This window comes from Molossus molossus, unplaced genomic scaffold, assembly GCF_014108415.1.
Source record: "Molossus molossus isolate mMolMol1 unplaced genomic scaffold, mMolMol1.p scaffold_m16_p_22, whole genome shotgun sequence".
Taxonomy (NCBI): domain Eukaryota; kingdom Metazoa; phylum Chordata; class Mammalia; order Chiroptera; family Molossidae; genus Molossus; species Molossus molossus.
The window spans coordinates 26,979,626-26,999,764 of NW_023425358.1; the positions used below are offsets into that span (position 1 = coordinate 26,979,626).

General features: G+C 45.9%; 1 protein-coding gene across 2 annotated transcripts; it reads right to left on the minus strand.

The window, feature by feature from the left end:
* Window positions 1–5,954: 5,954 nt before the first annotated feature.
* On the minus strand, window positions 5,955–19,914 carry MLEC (malectin). 2 transcript variants are annotated; one of them, XM_036276577.1, is made up of 5 exons: window positions 15,419–15,605; window positions 13,941–14,119; window positions 13,198–13,374; window positions 13,047–13,104; window positions 5,955–11,416 (listed from the first exon to the last, which is right to left on the minus strand). In XM_036276577.1, the coding sequence occupies exons 2-5, from the start codon at window positions 14,103–14,105 to the stop codon at window positions 11,187–11,189; spliced, it is 630 nt and encodes a 209-aa protein (XP_036132470.1). In that variant the 5' UTR covers window positions 14,106–14,119; window positions 15,419–15,605; the 3' UTR covers window positions 5,955–11,186. The 2 variants fall into 2 exon arrangements, with proteins under 2 accessions (XP_036132470.1, XP_036132469.1); XM_036276576.1 differs by lacking the exon at window positions 15,419–15,605 and adding an exon at window positions 19,557–19,914 and having other exon boundaries at window positions 11,098–11,416.
* Window positions 19,915–20,139: the final 225 nt, after the last annotated feature.

Here is a 20,139-nt window from a genome sequence, read left to right on the forward strand (position 1 = left end):
GCCACTTCCCACTCACTTGCTCACTGGATATGTATTCTCAGGGCACCAGGACTTGAGTTACCTGGTCCCCAGCTTTTCTTTCTAGGGATAACAAATGTATTAACTCCTTTACTTGCAATTCCACATCCAGGAATTTAGCCTACATGTAAGCACAAAGATTTTTACTGCATGACCCTTTGTAACATTTAAAAAATCACCATAAATTACATTTGCATTCATGTTTTACAGCTGGTAAAAAGAATGAGATCCATCTATATGGACTTGTATAAAGAGATCTCAAAGATCTATTAAGAGTGGCAGGAATATAGACTCCCATTTGTTTTAAATAAAAAGTATGCCCTGGCCAGTTTGGCTCAGCGGTTAGAGCGTCTGCCCTCAGACCAAAGGGTCTCGGGTTTGATTCCGGTCAAGGGCAGGTACCTCAATTGTGGTTAGATCCTTCGCCCTGGTGGGGGTCGTGCGGGAGGCAACCAATTGATGTGTCTCTCTCACATTGATGTGTGTCTCTCTCTCCCCCTCCCTCCTACTCTATCTGAAGATACATGGAAAAATATCCTCAGGTAAGGATTTAAAATAAATAAATAAAATTAAAAGTATATGCTCTGGCCAGTTTGACTCAGAGGTTAGAGCAGACTGAAGGGTCTCTGGTTCAGTTACCAGTCAAGGGCATGCATGTACCTGAATTGCAGGTTCGATCTAGGCCCTATTCAAGGTCATGCAGGAGGCAGCCAACAGATGTCTCTCTCTCCCATCAATGTTTCTCTCTCTTTCTCCCTCCCCTCCTCCCTCCCTTCCACTCTCTAAAAATCAATGGAAAAATGTCCTTGAGGACTAACCAAAAGAATAAATAAAATTAAGAAAAAATAAAATTAAAAGTATATAAATACACAGATGTGTATTTGTAACTGCAAAAGAAAGGGTTTAGATATACACTAAAGTATTTTTTTTTTATCCTCACCCGAGGACATTTTTTGATATTTTGTTCAGATAGAGTGGGAGGGGGGGAGAGAGAGAGAGAAACATCGACGTGAAAGGGACACATCGAGTGGTTGCCACCCACATGACCCAACCAGGGCCAGGGACAAACTGCAACCGAGGTACGTGCCCTTAGCGGGAACCAAACCCAGGTCTCTCCAGACCGCAGGCCAACACTCTAACTGCTGAGCCAAACCGGCCAGGGCTATACACTAAAGTATTAACTGTGGTTCCCTCTGGGAAGGAGAGTACTAGAAGTGAGTGAAGGGGAATATATTCACTTGTGACACTATTTTGAGCTACATCTGTACTATTTTATCACAACAAGCATATGGTTGAGGGCTGCTTGTGTATTTATATATATAAAAAAAAATCTTAGGATCTATTTCTGGAAGGCAGAGGCTAAGCCAAAATAGCCTTATTTTCTCTTAAAATTAAAAGTAACCTCAATCTCAATCATTTTTTTCTGCTAAAATTTTTTTAAATAAATATTGCCATATAAGGGACTTGGGGCCTATACTCTTTCTAGTCACTACCTATGAATTGTGGTTAAAATGAAAAGATTAGCCCTGACTGGTTTGGCTCAGAGGTTAGAACGTTGGCCCCAAGACCAGAGAGTCACGGGTTCAATTCCAGCCATTGGCATGTATTTCGATTACAGTTCCCCCACCCAGGGTCGTGCGGGAGGCAACCAAGCAATGTGTCTCTTTCACATCAATGTTTCTCTCTCTCTTTCTCTCTCTCTCCCTCCCCGCCCCCACTCTGTCTGAAGATATTTGAAAAAATATCCTTGGGTGAGGATTAAAAAACAAAAAGATTATGTCTTTAGGAAAACTAAAAATACATAAAAAAGAAAGAATATATTTATTTTTCCCTTTAAAAAAAAGGAGTAGGAAAAATTAGGGCTATAACCTCCCATCTCCCTCAGGTATGTCAAAAAGCTCTTTAAAAGATTTTTTAACCCTGGCTGGTTTGGCTCAGCAGTTAGAGCATTGGCCTGCGGTCCAGAGAGACCGGGGTTCGGTTCCCACTAAGGGCATGTACCTCGGTTGCAGTTTGTCCCTGGCCCTGGTTGGGTCGTGCAGGTGGCAGCCATTCGATGTGTCACTTTCACGTCGATGTTTCTCTCTCTCTCTCTCCCTCCCACTCTATCTGAACAAAAAATGGAAAAATGTCCTCGGGTGAGGATAAAAAAAAAGTTTTTTTAGCCCAGCCAGTGTGGCTCAGTGATTGACCATTAACCCATGCACCAAGAGGTCACCAGTTTGATTCCTGGTCAAGGCACATGCCCAGGTTGTGGGCCATTAAATCCCCAGTGGGTGACATACAGGAGGCAGCCAATCGATGTTCTCTCTCATCGATGTTTCCATCTCTCTCTCCCTCTCCCTTCCTCTCTCTCTATAAATCAATAAAGAAAAGAAATACATACAAAACAAAAAATACACAACCTATTAACTCTTATCCTATGGATGGATTATAGTAGTAGGAATGAGAAAAGTGAGTTTTCACATTTTGCACACCTTATTTTTAAAAATGTACTTATGCATTTTATATCAGTCTTTAAAAAATGTATATTTAAAAAAAATTTTTTCTTGTATTGATTTTAGAGATAGGGGAAGAGAGAGGGAGAGAGATAGAATCATCGATGAGAGAGAACATCGATTGGCCGCCTCCTGCATGCTCCCCACTGGGGATCTGGCCCACAACCTGGGTGTGTGTCCTGATTGGGAATCGAACCAGCGACCTCTTGGTGCATGGATCGATGCTCAACAACTGAGCCACACCGGCCAGACTAAAGAAAAAAAATTTTTTTCTTTATTGATTTTAGAGAGTGAGGAAGGGAGAGGGAGAGAGAGAGAGAGAAACATGGATAAGAGAGAACACAGATTGGCCACCTCCTGCATGCCCCCCACTAGGGACTGGGCCAACAACCTGGGCATGTGCCTTGACCAGGAATCGAACTGGCAACCTCTTGGTGCATGGATCGACACTCAACCACTGAGCCACACTGGCTGGGCTATATCACTAAGTCTTAAAAGGTTTCTTTTTTTTTTTCAGAGTAAAAATAATGTAATAAACTTCAGTGTAACCATTACCAAGCTTCATCGGTTATCTACATTCTCAAGGTTCCTTTTAAAAAATAGTATGTGGTGCCCTGGCCAGTTTTGCCCAGCGGTTAGAGCATCGGCCCTCAGACCAAAGAGTCCCAGGTTCGATTCTGGTCAAGGGCACGTACCTCAGTTGCGGTTCAGTCCCCAGCCCTGCTCAGCGTCGTGCGAGAGGCAACCAATCAATGTGTCTCTCTTACATCGATGATTCTCTCTTTCTCTCTCCCTCCCACTCTATCTGAAGATAAATGGAAAAATATCCTCAGGTGAGGATTTAAAAAATTAAAGTAAAATTTTAAAAAATCATATCTCATGGCATTAAGAGGACAGGCTTTACAGTTAGACAGAACTGAGTTCCAGTCCTCACTCTCCCACTTACCAGCTTTGTGACTCTGGGTACGTCATTTATCCCTGAGCCTTTGTCTCATTTATAAGTTGGGCTACTCACAAGTCTTTCCTAGGGGTGTGAAGGGGAGATGATAAACAGCAACAAAAAGCACTAGCCTGGCCCTGGCCACTTTAGCTCAGCGGTTAGAGTGTCAGCCCTTAGACTGAAGGGTCAGAGGTTCAATTTCCAGTCAAGGGCACATACCTGGGTTGCAGGTTTGATCCCTGGCCCCAGTCTGGGTCATTTGGGAGGCAGCCAATCAATGTGTCTTTCTCACATTTACGTTTCGCTCTCCCTCCCTTCCACTCTATGTAAAAATCAACGGAAAAATATCCTCAGGTGAGAATTAATCAAAAGAAAAGCACTGGAAACAGTGTGGACAGTGTCTCATGAATGGTGGCTAAAGCAACATGTTTAAGTGTCCTCTTTCTCCAGGACCCCTCTCTCTGCTGAGGGCAGAACCACTGGACAGGGAGAAGCCATGGCGATGGAATACAAAGTGCAATGACTGAAAAGAACACTCAAGTCAGAGCTGAGAGGAAACAAGCCAGGGACCAGGCCTTGAGGAAGCAACAGATGGATTCAAGTGGAAGCAGTGAGGAAACCCAGAGGAGCAAGTCTTAGTACGAGGACTAAGCCAAAAAGCAAGTGGGATAATTTTTTTTCTTTATTGATTTTTAGAGAGAGGGGAACGGAGAGGGAGAGAGAGAAACATCGATGAGACAGAACATCGACTGGCTGCCTCCTGCATGCCCCCCATGGGGATCGGCCCACAACCTGGGAATGTGCCCTGACTAGGAATCGAACTGGCAACCTCTTGATGCATGGGTCAATGCTCAGCTGCTGAGCTACACTGGCTAGGCCAAGCGGAGTTATTTTTACTCATACAAGTAGCTGGCAACAAACAAAATTCAGTCAACTCTGGGGCCAGAGTATTGCAATGAGATGCCTTCTATCTCAGGTTGCTAGAGAGCAGAGGCAAGCCTGCTCCAGAACCTCCTTGCTCCGCCTCCTTTCTGCCTTGACCCCTCACCACTGCTATAGCAACAACTTTCCAGTAAATGTTGGAAAAACTCATCTCTCTTCCTCTATGGGGGACAAAGGGGGGTTGGGGTACTAAGTATGAAGAAAGGTCTGACACACCGGCTCCAGCCAAACGGGAGCCTGATTTCCTTAGCAAGATTAAGATCTGGACCCAAGGAGTGGTTTAACCCAACCCCCGGCACTTGGCCCAAGATCTTCTGTCAGACAATTTCCCTCCCTGCAACTCCCTAGAGCAGGGCTTCTTCAGGTCTCTTCCCCATTTGGCAGCTCCTGCAAAGCTACTTGAAATAGTAACAGCTAAATCTGAATTAGTAAAGAACTCCAGTTATGGGTGGGCTCAAGCTAAGAAAGAAGCTCTGTGGGCCTCCTGGCTTCTTTGGGCCCTGAGAACAGACTCCATCAACACTGGCCTCATTCTTAGAGCTGAGCACTGAATTCTGTCCTTCAAGGGATAACTGAGGGAGGTAGGCCAAACTCTCCCTCCCTCTCCCAAAACCAGCAGCCTCCTTTCCTGCTTGGAGGAATACAGCAGGTAGGCTCTGGAGCCATGTCAGAACATCATGGGAAGTGGGAGGCAGTAGAGAGTAATGACAAAAAACAAGAGTACTCTCGTAAAATCTCAGCTCTGCCTTCTGCCAGTTGTGTGGCTTTGGGCAAGTAACTGTACCTCTTAAAGGCTAATACCAACTGGTTTGCTGAAGATTAAACAGAGGTAATATGTGTAAAAGTGCTTGGCACTGTGCCTACCCATTTCGAGGGCTCAACAAAGGATATCTATAATCATTATTCTTACAGCCTTAGAAAGAACACGGGCTTTGCCGGCAGATGGACAGGGTGAGTCCTGGCTTGACCATTTACTGACTAGCCTGGGATAAATTATTGAAGCTTTTTGAGTTTCTTCTGTTCCTCAGCTGTAAAACATGTCAGATAAATTACAGGGGGGAAATCCCTCCTGCTCTTTCTGCTCCTTCCCAATATATACTCAACACCAGAAAAGGAGAAAGCAGAGAAAACTGTCCCATGGCTTAGTGTGTCCACAGGCTATGGTGGAAGCTGAGGGAAAGACGAGGGGAGAGGCAGAGACAGGCTCAGTGTACCTTAGGAGTGAGATATTCATGGCCTGGTGTTTCAATGAAAGTGGAAATAAAACAAAATGTTTATTTTTCCTAGAACGTGCTGTTGGTTGAACATACTAGGCATGGTTTTACAAAACTTCATTTCCTTAACCAAATATCCCAGCAAAAAGAAAGGCAGGAGACATGTGGCTAAATGGACAAAAGCTTCTAGACTTGTCACAGAAGAATCCGGTGCAGCCATGTGAAGCCCTGTATCTCCCTTTTCCCACCCCATCACCTCACCTCTTTGCAATCAAGTTCAAACTCAATCCCAACACAGAGTGTCACTGCAAATTGTTTATTAAAACACAAAGCAATGGACAGTGAAAAACATCCTGATATTTTTTTCTTTTTGGTGGGAGTAGGGTGGGGCATGGAAGGGGTAGGGACAGGTGGAGATAGCCCAGAAGGAAAGAGAGCTCTATCCACCTCTACTGCTTTCCCGGGCCAGCCAGGTTCAAAGCCCCTCAGTCACATCTCACTGTGCTGCTGTAAATGGGTGTTGTGGCTACAGACAGTTGGTTTCGCCTCGGCAGGGAGAGGTGGGAATCTAGACTAGGGACTACAAAGGGCTATTAAGAACTTCACACTATTCTCCAGTACTTGATACAAAACAGAGCAGCCAGGACCAATCTGGAGGAGTGGAGTTGGCTTCCTGACAAGCCAGGTTAATGGTTGAAGAGGCTGCCCTGAACTCAAAAAAGGGCAGCAGGTCCTAGCGTGGGAGACCTTGGTGGAAGAAAAAAATCCAAGGAGGAAACTGACCCAAGGTCAAATTTCATTTCATTCCCTGGATCATAACACATCAGGGAAGAGAGGAGTCAAGAATGTCTCATTCCTGGATTTACCGTACCGTCTCTCCCTGCCAATTCTCCCCTCCCACCTGGAACTCGGCTCTCCTTTCCTAACAGTTGTCCTTTGAAAGAACGGAAAGCACACTTCAGTTTGTTGTTGTTTTTTCTCATACAGAAAGAAGTAAAGCACTGAAGCTCAAAATAGAGGTGGGAATGGAGTTCTTTGCCTAGTGCTACGTACCCCCATCTCACAAGACTGCCTGGATGCAAGAGGTGCCAAGGCCTTCTCTGCCAACTCTGAACAGGCACTACTGTCTCCCTGGCTGCCAGCACAATCCTGGCTCCTAGTTTTTATACTCCTGGGGGGAACCCATCTCAAGAGATCTGTCCTGCTCTTTTCCTGCCAACCCAGCCAGTCCCCAAATCATCTGCTCTTATCAAAATGATTTGGCAACCTAAAGCAAGCTAGCCAAAAAGCAGCTGGGGAAGGACAAACCAGGTCGGCAGCAAGCCACCCATGTACAAACAAGAAACCTGCCCTCACTGGGCAGCTGACCTATTGGTGCCAATCGAGTCTTATAACAAAATGAGGAAATCTAGCCCTCTTGCTCCAGGAGACATCTCAATACAGAGTCCTAGCTTGGACTGAAAGGGAAAAATTACTCTGAGCTCTCTGAAGCTTGAACATTAAGGCTTCTTTGAAATTTTCTTGGAGCTCTCTGATCCCTAATTATATCTTTCCATAGAAGAGTAGATTTTTTCTAAGATTTCTGAACAGATCCTAGGTGTTACTGGTTCTGCTTCTGCACTATCACTAGCCTTAGCCCAGGCTTCTTCCCCCGGAGCCACAGCAGGAGGAGGCCCAAAAGCATACCCGCCTCCTCTTTTTAAAACAGAAGCATCTATTAATCTCTCACTTTGGAAAGCTCACCTGCTCTCCTGGGTCCTTTTGGAGAGGCGTGGAGGACAATATTACATGTTGCCACTTGATGCCATTAAGGCTCCTCAAGGCAAGAAGACACTTGAAATTAGGTCAGAGCCAGCCAGCAAAGGGGAGGGGGAAGAAGGGATGGGGAAGCAGCCCCATGGCAGGAACCAAAAGACCCCTGCCCAGACCTGAATCTAGAGGGATGCCCACCCTGGCTCAGAGCAGGAGAGGAAAAGGCACTGTGCTGACTGGGGTAGGTCCGTCCCCAATCCCCAGGGAGGGCAGTGAACCTGCTGATTCTTTCCCTGGGCTTCCCAAAGTGAGTCAATTTCTAAGGAAAGGTATACAAGTGCTAGGAAAGGAAATATACTGCTGCTGTTTTCTGACTTCCAACTGAGATTCCAGAAGCCATGGCCAGGCCTTCCCAGGAGGGTAGAGGCAGGATAAGAAGAGAAATTCCTTAAAACGGAAGCTTCTCCAAAAAGATAAAGAAGTCAAATCACAATTCTGAAACTGGATTAAACAATTCCCAGGCACAGAAAGAGGAAGGTAAACTTAACTCAAACTTCGCCCATCTCTTTAAAGCCTAAGTGACCTCTCATATGATCCCCAATTTCAGGTCAGTATCTCTTAGGCAAACAATGGGAACAAGAGAATAAGATCACACTCTCAAACCAACAGGTGGCCTTGCAGGCCCTGTAGTCCTCCTGGGAGTCTAACACCACTCACACTTGAAGATGACCATCTTTCAAGTCATCAAAACTCAAGGCATCCACTGAGCAGCTTCTCCTTTGTAGTGGAGATTTTTCTGAATAATGGATCTAGTTTAGGGGACATGGGTCCCACAGATTGTTTCCTGGCACAATGTTTCAGCATGAGTGAAGTCCAAAAACGTACTCTCAGAGGCCAGCTGGCCCCTGACCTAAATCAGAGCTACACTGCAGACGCTCAGTCCATCTTCAGCAGACATCTTTGTGTGGTCCACCCATAACACCTGAAGCCACACTTCTGGCAAAAGGAGTTCCACCATGGCCGTCTGCTCTTAGCTTTGGCGAACTGGGCTCAGAGGGATCTAAAAAGCCTAGGACAAAGCGTGGATCCAGTAGAAGATCCCAGGCCTCTCCTTCCCCACCCCTAAATGGCTCACCCCTCAACCCCTAACCCCAGTTAGACCTCCTACAGTGCAGGTTCTCAGTCCTAGCACTAGCTCAAAATACAGGCATGGGAACAAACAGTGCAAAAAGCAAAAGATGAACTACAGAGTAATTCTTGACCCACACAATAAAAAAATAAAAATAAAAAGTGCCCCATCCCACCCCTTTAACCTAAACTTCACGTACCTATATCTTGGAGGAGTGTAAAAAAAAAAAAGCTTTCAAGTTCAGCATCATGAGCCAGCTGTGACCAGCTCTTGGCTCCAGGGGACTCTACCCCAGCCCCCACCATTTCTTCCTGTTTCCTCATTTCCCCTTTAGTTTTTGTCAGCCACAGAAAGATGTTCCTTCCTTTCAGACACAACCAAAGAGGAAAGTGCCCATCCCTATCCCTAAGCTCAGGGGAAAAGGGTGGGCTTGGAAACAGAGGCAGAAGCAAAGCTGCTTGGCTTACAGTACCATTAGGAAATGGCCCCAGGAGCCAGGGTTTCCTTCTGAGACTCTGAGTCACTGAAGGGATGGGTTTAGGTGAGGAGGCGGGGACCCCTCCTTCCTCAGAGAGACCTAGGCAAACTAGCAAGGCAGAATGGAGGCAGCAAGTCTTCCTCATCTTGTCAACTGTGTATTGGCAGTGGCCTGCGGCTTTGAAGAGTTGTGATGGAATGGGAACGGAAGCCACTGTCAGAAGCCCAATTAATAGTCAGGATGTCCACTGCCCCAGGCAGGTGGTCCTAGGATCAAGGCTATAGGACATCCTTTAAAGCAGGGAGCTTTGTGAAGCACTGCAAAAACTGTTCCTCTGATTGCAGCCTCAGGCCACAGCCATACAGCTGCCTGACTCAATAGCCTAGCACTGAGGCCTAAATTACAGCTAAAATAAAGGGCTACAACTCTCAAAGGACAAAATGCTGGCCTAGGGGAACTCAGTAAAAGCCAAAACCCAGGACATGAGCCTAAGGGCTATTTACTTTATCACATAATAAGTAGTTCAAATAGATTGAGCTCTTTAAAAACATATTCAAAAAGACAATCTCAAAATTAAACATATTCTTTAAAAAATTGGCCTGGCCTGAGATTCTTTGATGCTCCAGCCCAAGCAAAAGCTAAACTTGCTGCCTTCCATCCACAAAACTCCTTGTAGCTGGGAGAAGGGTGACAGTGACCAGAAAGGAGGGAAACAGGGAAGCTTCATTTTCTGCAGAAAAATATCCAGGGAATTCAAGAGACACTTAGATGCTAAGGTTGGCTTCAGAGCTGCCAGGACTATGGCTGACTGGCAATCTTTCAGCCTTGTCACACCAAGAACCTGACTGCTACTTAGATAGGAAAATGAAAGGACAGAGGGACACACTACTAAGATCAGTGAGCAGTGTCACTGGGTCAGATATAGACAATCAGCCTAGTTCCTTGGGGCAACTCTAGGCATAACCCAAAACTGGTTGAACTGTGACATAAAAGGACATAGAAATAAATGAACATTAGATACTAGACACTCTGAACAGTGGTCAGTCACTTAGTAGGGCTCAAGTCTCTGAGGTTGCTCTTAAATTATGCTAACATAAGCCTTTTCTAATCCAAAGACCAGAAGAGACTCTTAAGGTCAAGTGTTCTGTTGCTGCAGGCTGGAAAGCATCTCTGTCCCCTGGCAGCAAGACCCTACAAAGGGGCCAGTAAAAGAACTGCTGGGTCAGGTCTTCCTGGCTGCTGGCTCAGAGATCCAGGGAGGGAGGTACCATCAAGGTGAACTGGTAAATGATAAGACATTCAAGCAGAGGAAATCCGAAGTCCTCACATCTCCTTCCCTTCTTGGCAATAATTTAGTGAGATGGTTGAGAAAGAGATTTCAAATGAGCCAGAATAAGAAACAAAAAAAAAACAACAACAACCAAAAAACAAACAAAACAGAGAGAGAGAGAGAAGAAATCAAGTCCCCAACAGGCACTGAAATCAAAATGATTTGTCGCGGTAACAAGTCAGAGGCAATATGAGGACCTGACACAAACTAATTGTCTTGGATACCAGACAGTCCTCTAACTGGCACATGTCAGGGAGACAAGCAATGATAAAGCTCAAACACTTAAGATGGAACTATCACTGGGCTAAATAAAACCAGAAAGGCTTCCAAGTAAGAAAGTATCTACTTTTCTTTCTTTTTTAAAAACCCCCTTCTGTTTTCATCTTTATCATACAAATTATATATCATCACACCACATAAACTACACATACTCTCAATCCCAGGACATCTGGAAATGTATCTGGACATAACTTTAGAACATACCCAACTCCCAGCACTGGTCTTCTCGGGTAATAAGATGACCTTTTCCCTGCTGTTAATTTCTAACCTAAAAAAATGATGTCTGCTCCAAGTTCAGAGTCCTTTCCACTAGGTATACAAACGAGGATCCTTGAACAGGTAGGACCCAATTTACCCTAAGTACCCTAGACAGAAAGAGATGGCTGGGGCCAGCCACAAAGAGAGGACTAGGACTGAAGCAAGTCTGGGACCAGGTGGTGAACAAGGGCTGCTCTCTACTCACTCTGCCTCTTTTTATCTCCTTTAATTTTGTTGTGGTTTCTTTAGTTTGTTTTTGTTAATCACCATAAAAAATACAGAAACCAAACCAACATGTTTGGTTTCTTTCCCACACCCCTCCACCCTGTTCAGGATGGTAATTTGTTCTCACAACCGGCAGAGGCAGAAGAGGGTTGGAATGAAGACTCCGAAGGCCACCAGGATGGGAAACATGAGGCTGCTGTTGTCCGAGGCATAGGGGTTGGGCGTGCGGGGACCCGACTGCACCCGGTTCTTATTGGTCTGTCTTTTGAGATTAGATCCTTCATCGTATTCTTCTTCTTCTTCTTCCTCTTCTTTCTTCTCCAATCCTGGATGAGGCTGCAGCTTTGGTACATCTGACACAAGAAAGAAGATATCTTTTAAGTAAGACCCATAGCATTTAAGTGAGACACTTAAGAGCTGTAAATGAGCCACAATAAAGAGATGCTATGACCTAACCAGGGTCCGCAAGAAGGAGCAGAAGTAGCAGAAATAGCTTCTGACCTAGAGAATAACAGATTCCTAAAAACATTAGCCTTCTTTAGATTTAACTAAAAAGTAGTAAAAGCCTTGCACACAGGGAGGGTCACTATGTCAGCTTCCAGTCCTAGTTCTCCAGATACCCAAGAGGAAAAACTGGACAGGGACAATGACACAACACCCAAGCTTAATCTTTTCAACCCCCCCCCCTTAGATTCACAAAGCAGCAGAAGAAGTGCTGATCCATAGAGTTCTGGGTTCTTATACATACTACCCCTCTGCTCTGTCTCCTCCTTAAGGATCAAGCTATAAATCTGTTGGTGGCAAGACATCCTCCTGGATGTCATCACATCACCATGTGGGGGACATCAAGACAACAGGATGAGCCCTAGCTGGGTGGCTCAGTTAGAGTGTCATCCCATACATCAAAAGGTTGCGGGTTCAATTCCTGGTCAGGGCATATATCTAGGTTGCAGGTTCAATCCCCAATCAGGGCACATACTGGAGGCAACTGATTGATATTTCTCTTTCACATCAATGTTTCTCTGCCCGCCCCTTCCCTCTCTCTCTAAAACCAATAAACATATCCTCAGGTAGGAATAAAAAAAGACAACAGGATGAGATCCTCACTGCATTCAGGATGAGTTGGGAAAAGGTGCAGAGGTGGAATGGGAAGAAAAATCACTAAAACACAAGTTTTCTCTGCAAAAATCAGCCTGGGAAGCTGGCAGCCAGCACAATATCAACCTTGAGAAAAAAACATACCCTGAAGCTGTATCACAAAGACAAAGAGACATTAATAAATGAACTTTGGCCTTGGTCAGTTTGGCTCAGCGGTTAGAGCATCAGCCCACAGACCAATGAGTCATGGGTTTGATTCCAGTCAAGGGCATCCCCAGCCCTGGTCAGGGTCATGCAGGAGACAGCCAGTCGATATGTCTCTCTCACATCGATGTTTGTCTCTCTCCCTCCCTCTTCCTCCCTTCCACTCTGTCTGAGGATAAATGTAAAAATACCCTCGGGTGAGGATTAAAAAAAAAGAAATAAAAATAAAATAAAATAAACTTTGTCTAGTGCAGTCTGGCAATGCTGGCATCTCTCAGAGCATACTGAAACAATAAACTCCTCTTTTTGCACCCCGCCCCCCACAAGTATCCAGATATCAAAAAAACAGAATAAGGACAAGTTTTAGACAATTCCAAAGGACTACAAGGATCAGGGCACACTAACAGGTACCATTATTAATTACAATTTACAATGAAGTTAAAGAAATTTGTCCAAAATCAAACAGCTGATTAAATGTCAGCAACAAGATTTAAACACAGATCTTGCTCCAAAGCTTATGGGTAGCACCTTGCTATACCCCATCCCCAGCCATCTGACTCTGGAGTCCCCATAATTTGGCTTTACGTAATAGTTTTCAAAATAGTGAGCAGTTAAATTATCTCCCAAGGGTTATCTCAAGTTAAATCAAAACATCCTTCAGTTTAAGTCAAAACAACTTACCATCCACCGTCCCAGCCAAGATGTAGAGTGCACAGACTTTGGGATTGTCATAGTACCCCTAAGGAAATGGGAAACAGTGGTCAGCCCCACACAGCAGCAAACATTCCCCCTATACCCTTCCTCAGCTGTGAGGGCAGGGCAGAAACATTACCTTGACAAACTCAATGTAGAGCTTCCCTGTGAAGGTGGATACCTCCCCCTGGACGCTCAGTTTCCCTTTTCTGATGCTCATAGGGATGATTTCATCATGGGCTGTGCTGTGCCCAACACGATCAAAGATATCCAAGTCCTTTACCACGACATGGCCATTCAATCGCACATCAAATACCTTCCAAGGTGAAAAAAGGAGGCAATGTCAAAACCGTCAACTTCACACCCTTGCAGCAGCTGGACAACACACACCTGCCTGGGCTTCAAAGTTCAAAAATAATCTAAGAAATAACAGGGCTGGATATACCCTAAGGTGACTAGGGTCCGTTACCTGAGCCAAATCAAGTCCATGTTCCTTCACTCTCAAGGAGGCCTCATACTGGCCTTAGGGAACAAAGACTACGAACAAAAAGTTCAACATGGAAAGAAAGACAATCACAGGAAGGGACAGGAAAAGAACAAGGCTAAGAACAAGAAGGTCCTGACAACCAAGAAGGGAGAGAGAACCAGGAGGGCCTCAACAGGATCAGTTTATTGCTTTCTGTCACCAACTCCATGGCAAGTGCAGCCTCACGAGCAATGAGACACAGATTTTTACGGGCAAAAGGAATCTAGTTTTTCCCTCAAAGCTCATCTGTTCCTCCCTTCTGGGGAGGCTTGTAAACTCTCTGGCCCACAGCACAGGGACTTTTCAAGAGTGGCATTGTCTCACTGGTCAACGGTGGGGGCCTGACCAGACCTCACCTTCTGCTGGGATTGTGCAAAGTAGACCTCAGCAAATTTCAACACCAGCACATAGTCCCCCTCCTCCTTGATGGGCACTTCGTAGCCAAAGGTCTCCTCATTGTACCGCTCTGTTTGATATAGGATCTGGTCCTCAGGGTTGGAACGGAGGATTGGCAGCTTCATGCCATAGTCAGAGGCTGGGGAAAAAAGACAAAGAGAAACCACATCAGAGGCAAAACATAAAAGAAAAGCAGAGACCTCAGAATCGCCAGAGGCATTTCCAGGGTAATGCTAATAACCCCCCAGTGGAAGAGGCCAACCCCTCTACACCTGGCTACAAACAGACCAGACACAAAGGCAAGATAGCCAGTACTAAGCCACAGTAAAATGAAAGAAACCAAACACTGATCACCCCAATACCTCTCGTAACCCTCATAGCAGAACCTTCTGAAAGTATGTCTTTCAGAAATGACGTTTTCTCAACTGAATAGAGAGTGCTAGGAAGAGAATAAGTCTAACTCATTATTAGAACAAAGCACTATGCTACAGCTGCCTGGTTCCCTGTGAGGGAGCACTTCAGAGAAACCTCATAAAACAAGGGGGGATGGCCAGGAACTCTACAAGATGATTAAGTTCAAAGAAGAGTTTTTTCCTCATTCAGAAAAGCTCAGAATGTAAAAAACAGGGTATCTGTTAGGATAGTGGTTCTTCATTGTCTTTACCACAAATAAGATACCAGCTTTAATTTCTTTGTATAATTTGTCACTCAAAAAGTTCGGAGGCTATAAAGGAGAAACATGCTCATAAAAATAAGGTGTGATGCTCTCTAATTTCTTTTAGGTCTAAGTACCTTACTTCCCACAGACTCACAAAATTCAACTTCACCCACTCTCTTGAACATTCCTCAAGTTAAACGAAAAGAAGAAACTTCCTACTGTATCACAAGCACCTAACAAGGTCCCTGGCACATAAGTAGGCACTTGATGTGATTTTGCTGAAAGAACCAATGGCAACAAAGGAGGTGCCTGCAAAGCAGTGAAGCCATGCTCTTCTCTCCATAGGGCTAGAGCCATCCCAGCAGGGAAAGAAAATCTGCCAAGGTCCTATTGGCACCTCTGGCTTAAGATGACCAAGTTCTAAGGGAGTTACCTTTCCCATCTCACAGACCGACAAGGAATAAGGCAGGATAAAAGTAAAAAGACACTTACTTTGTATCTTTATCAGAACAGCCGAAAACCTCCACTGCCCCCAGACCTCTCCAAAACTTGGTAGGAGACAATACAGTATATGTGTGTCTTCCCCTCACCTAGCAAACTGGGGTCTTTCCTCAAATATAAGATACGACACTCCAGCCCTAGAGATGAATAGTCATGCATCCTCCTTCGGAGGGTAGCTTCTCTCCGACTCCTTTATCCTGTAAACACGATGAAGCTTTCCAGTGCTCCATAAATCTACTTTCTAAACTACTGACTTAACAGTGACCTCAGTACACAGACCTGGTCTCTCCTCCAGCTTGGCATTGAGATTTCAAGGCCATCTTCCCATCTCACACAGTGACTCTGAAGACATTTGGCCCCTAGATCCTTTGGGAGATGTCTAAGAGGGACTATCCCTGGGCATTATCTTCTGAATCACCAAAACTCCAAGGGAGAGAATCTTTTATACAAAGGAGATAAAAAATAAATAAATAAATAACTGAGACACCCAATGGCTAAAGTCAAGCCCTCAAGAAAAATAAACATAACTGTTAACAGTTCCTGTAAGTGAACAGTAGCCTGAGATCAGATGGACTGATGAGACAATGCAACAGGAAACTCATTGCACTTTTGTCTTCAGACTTTGTTTCTTCCTATTTCTCCTCAAGAAATCAAAGAAGGGTAGCTGAGCAGCCCTACAAAGAATGTACTGCTAACATGCCCAGCTCTTTCCCAGGCTCACGCAACATTATACTGGGGCATAAACGTATCAAGATTAAAAGACTGCTATTTTTCTTTCAACCAAGTTCTAATAATTTCCTTCTTCCATGAGGACCATGATCCTCATAAACTTGGAACATTAGCTACATTTTCTTTTAGATACACAGAAAATTTTGTGTATGTGTGGGAATTCTTTTTTTTCCCCCCTTGCCAAGTGGAAAAAGTGAGAAACTGACAGTAATGTAATCTCTGGCAGTCTCAGTTCCACAACTAAGAAAACTCAACCATGTGAACAAGAACTACTTAACAACCTTGGAATTACCTTTAAACATTTGCTCTTTAGAGTCCAAGTGGCTTTCCCAAGAGATCTACCATATGCAAAGTAGAATTTGCCCAAGTCCCAAGAGATACAGCAGCAAAAAGGACTTTTTCTTTCCTCCTTTGCCTTTATGTATTCACAGCCAAACAGATTTCTCCAAAATACATTAAAGTGTACACAGTACACTGCTGAAGTTGGCACAATACAGCCAGAAAGGAAGGGGCCAAAGGGCCTACACTCTGTCTGCTGCTTCTTAGTCCTAGACAATGAAGCTGCCAGCCCAGGTTTTTGAGTAAGATAGACATGGATTTGAATCTTGGCTCTGCCACCTACTATGTGATTCAGAACAAGTTATTTTCTCTGAGTGTTTTCTCACCTGTAGAATGGGGTTATCACCTACCTGAATTCTCGGTGAACTTCTGCTACTTAGAGGACCTGCAAATGAAGCTTGCATCTTAGGTGCCGGTATCAGACAGAATTCTAAACAAATCCTGTGGCCTTTAGCAAACCAGAGGCATCCTTTCAGGCTCTTATCTCACAAGGCCAAATCCTTCCCCAGCCGAAAGGAAGGCTGCCCAGAAAAGGGTCTTCCTTATGTCCGACGAATTAGTAATCTGACAGGCTCAGGCCCCTGGCCAGCATTTTCCCCCTCTGCAGCCATGTTCTGCCTTACTTTTAATTCCATGTAAAAGGTCATCAAGCAAGAAAAAGATAGAGATACTTTAACCTACTCTGGACAAGAGTTTTCAGATTTTTATCACTGATTTCTAAAGCATGAGAAGTTTTATTAAGGAAAATAAGGCTAAGAGAGGTAAAGCAAGTTCTTCAAGGTAATACAAATGATTAGCAGGTATCTTTCTATGAAGAGGAAATAGCTATGCTCTCAGGCCAAATAACCAGGTGTTTTCTTCCTTAAAATCAAGAGGAACCCAGAATGATCAGGTTAAAAAGAACCCAGAATATGTAGCATGCCAAAATCCCAAATTGAGCACTTCTGAATCAGTCTCCGTAATAGTATTTTCATCTATTGAAACACACACAGGTTGAAAAAGCCTTTTCCTAACTGTCAATATCTCCTATTAACACTAACTATCCTCAAGGCAGAAATGAAGTTCAATAAACATCAAGAAGTGCCTTTGAAAGCAAAAGCCACTAGGTGCCTTAGGCCACTCACAGCTCCATGAATGCTGAACTACAAAGACACTATAGAGAAACAGCAAGTTCAAAAGCAAGCCAAACCCTTATCTGGATTAACTTGGCAACAAATACCTGAACTCATTCAACATAGAATGAACTTTCTTTAGCGTGCTGGAAACCAGTATCACAGGCATGTGGGGAAAGATATAAGACATACAGCTCCTACTACAATCAGTGTGAATAGCTACATGAGGCATGGGTCTCCAAAGAGCTGGCACACCCTTATCCAAACAGTGCCAGAGAAGGAAAGCAGCGTGAACAGCTGCACTTCCCTGGGTGGTGCCACTTCTTAGCACAGAAGAAACTAGAGTTGCCTCCTGAGAGTGGAAGCTTAACCACATCTCAGCCCCAGACCTAATGCCAGCAAAATGCTACTCTCAGGCACCCAGAAGTGCAATATTGCAACAGGCTGGTCCAAGCTGTTATGGAAAAGCATCTTCCACTCTTCATCCATGCCTTAATACTGCTACAATTCTAACCCAAATTGGCAGACTGAAGCAGGGAACCTCCACTGATAAAGTGCCTCAAAGGCTAGGGTCCAAGATAGGACTCCAGTACACATGAGCTTTGGTAGGTCTGATGTAATTCTACTTACTACAATAAACTTGGAACGAACTGCATCCATGAGCCAACAATCCAAGGACAGGGAGCCTGGTGACAGGTGATCAGGCCAAAAACCAAAAACCACCACCTGTACCAGCAAATTAAAACCAGGACTTCTAAATAAGAGTAGTAGCTGGGGACTAAACCTGTGTGGTTCTCACTTCCTCCTCTGTACAATGGACCTAAAAGGATAATGTAACTTATGTAAAGCCTGGTATCTGTTTAAGTGAAAGGAACCATCTGCACTGTCCTCACCACAGCTATCTCAAGAGGCAAAGTCCACAAACGGTCTCAAGTTCCCTCAAGGGCCCATACCCAGGAATAAAGAGGAAGGGGCCAGGATGGAGATAGTGATGTCATGCTATGAAGTCTGACTCTGGTGGCTGGTACAGCTGCGAAAGACTGGGGCCCTGACTCAGCTGAACCCAGGGCTAAATAAATTCCAAAACAAACATAGAACTTCAGAAAAAAGCCCTGTGTCCCAACACCCTCACATATATGTAAGCCATAAACTCCCCAATATTACAAACTCCAGGACTCTACAATTAACTTGGAATAAGTAAGTTAAACGCTTTAGTCAAGGCAAGAGCCAAATCTGGGCATCATGGAAAAAGAGTGCAAGAAAGTCTGTCTCCTAGTTTTCTGGAGATGGCATGTTGCCAATTTGGCAGCCTCTGAACCCAGCATACAGCATAAATCTTCCAACACATAAAGCAAGGAACTCCTTCTTAAACCTGTTTCCAATCCCACTTACAGAAGAAACAGAGTCTAGAGCAGGTTTCCCCAAAGAGTGGTCAGGGGATAACCTACATCACAAGTCCCTGGTGCAGAAACCTGGGTTTAATTTCTTAGGTTTGGGGTTTGCGTTTTTAACCAACTCCCCTGGCGATTCTTCCACGAACTTGGAGAGCTGTGCAGCTCTGTAAAAATTACTAGTGCTCCGTCGGTTAAGTCAAAATCATTTTCCCCATACGCTGGACACTCAGGGGAGGTTTCACACACTCGGAATATTCAGGTCTCACACTGGCCGACACGCCACCAGCCTCCGGGGCAGGGTAGAACCACCCTCTGGGGGCGGCCTGCAGCTTGCACCTTTGAGCACACACAGTCCTCTCTCCAAAGGGGGCGGGGGAGGAGGGTGCAATTAAACTTTCCTGGCCCATTCTCTTCGAAGACTCCTGCCCCGCTCCTGCAGGAGTACGGAGAGCGGCCGACGTCTGGGGTCAGCAGGAATGTGCCGGGAACTGACTTGATCGGAGAGAACCAGCCGGGCTAGGGACACCGATAACGTACAACCGTGAGGCCTAGAGGTGGCCAAAGGCCGCCCTCGTCTTTACTTTTCCCCCAACTCGGGTGGAGGCGAGGGGTTAAGACAATGCAGGACGCGAGGTCCAACTCGAACTTTTCGCCAACTCTGCCTCAATGGCTCTTGGTGGCTCCTCCGCGCTGTGACCGGGTCCCTGAGGAGACTGGAGAGAGGAACTTCGCTCCAGAAACGTGGCCCCAGGGTCGAGCAAGGGGCTCAGGGCCCGCAGCCCTCATCCGGCTGCCCACAGTGCGGCAGGCCCGGGACCCCGCGGCTTCGCGAGGGGCTCTCACCTCGGCCCACCCGGCCTTCCAAAGGGTCCTTGCGAAAGTGGATCCCGTGCACGTCCACATGCGCCTCGCCGCCCGCGTTGACGGCCCAGATAACGCTCTCGGGCAGCCCGGCTCCCGCGGAGCCAACCACGCCGAGCCCCGGCCCGCTGAGCGCCGGCAGCAGCAGCAGCAGCAGTCGCAGGAGCGCCACAGCGGCCCCCTCCACCGCCCGGGCCCCCAGCATGGCGGCCACCACAGCAGGGGCAGCCTCCGCCAACCCTCGTCCTCAGCCGGCCTCCAGGCCGCCCTGGACTCAGAGAAACAGCGCCGCGGGCCGCTCTGCCTCAACCGCCGAGGACATGTCGTTCTCAGGCCTCCTTCTCAGCCACGGCGGCCGCCTCCTACCTCAGGGCCAACCTATCCCCTCGCCCAACCCCCGGCCACGGTGTGCAGCCAATCAGCGCCTGGTCCTCATTAATTACCCAACTCCCCTCCAGGAGACATCCGCCCATTGGCTGCCAGGAGCGGGGAAGGGTGTGGCTACTCCCAGGCGCCGGCCCAACCATCAAGCACAGGAGGGAGCGCGCGCAAAGGTTCGGAGTTC

Bases quoted from the DNA above. Each gene is read 5' to 3' on its own strand.
- MLEC (XM_036276576.1), bottom strand. From the start codon at position 19,779: ATGCTGGGGGCCCGGGCGGTGGAGGGGGCCGCTGTGGCGCTCCTGCGA. The intron at 14,120-19,556 runs GTGAGAGCCCCT...TTTTTTCCCCAG, and splicing joins GGAAGGCCGGGTGGGCCGAG to CCTCTGACTATGGCATGAAG. The intron at 13,375-13,940 runs GTGAGGTCTGGT...TCACCTTGGAAG, and splicing joins TTGCACAATCCCAGCAGAAG to GTATTTGATGTGCGATTGAA.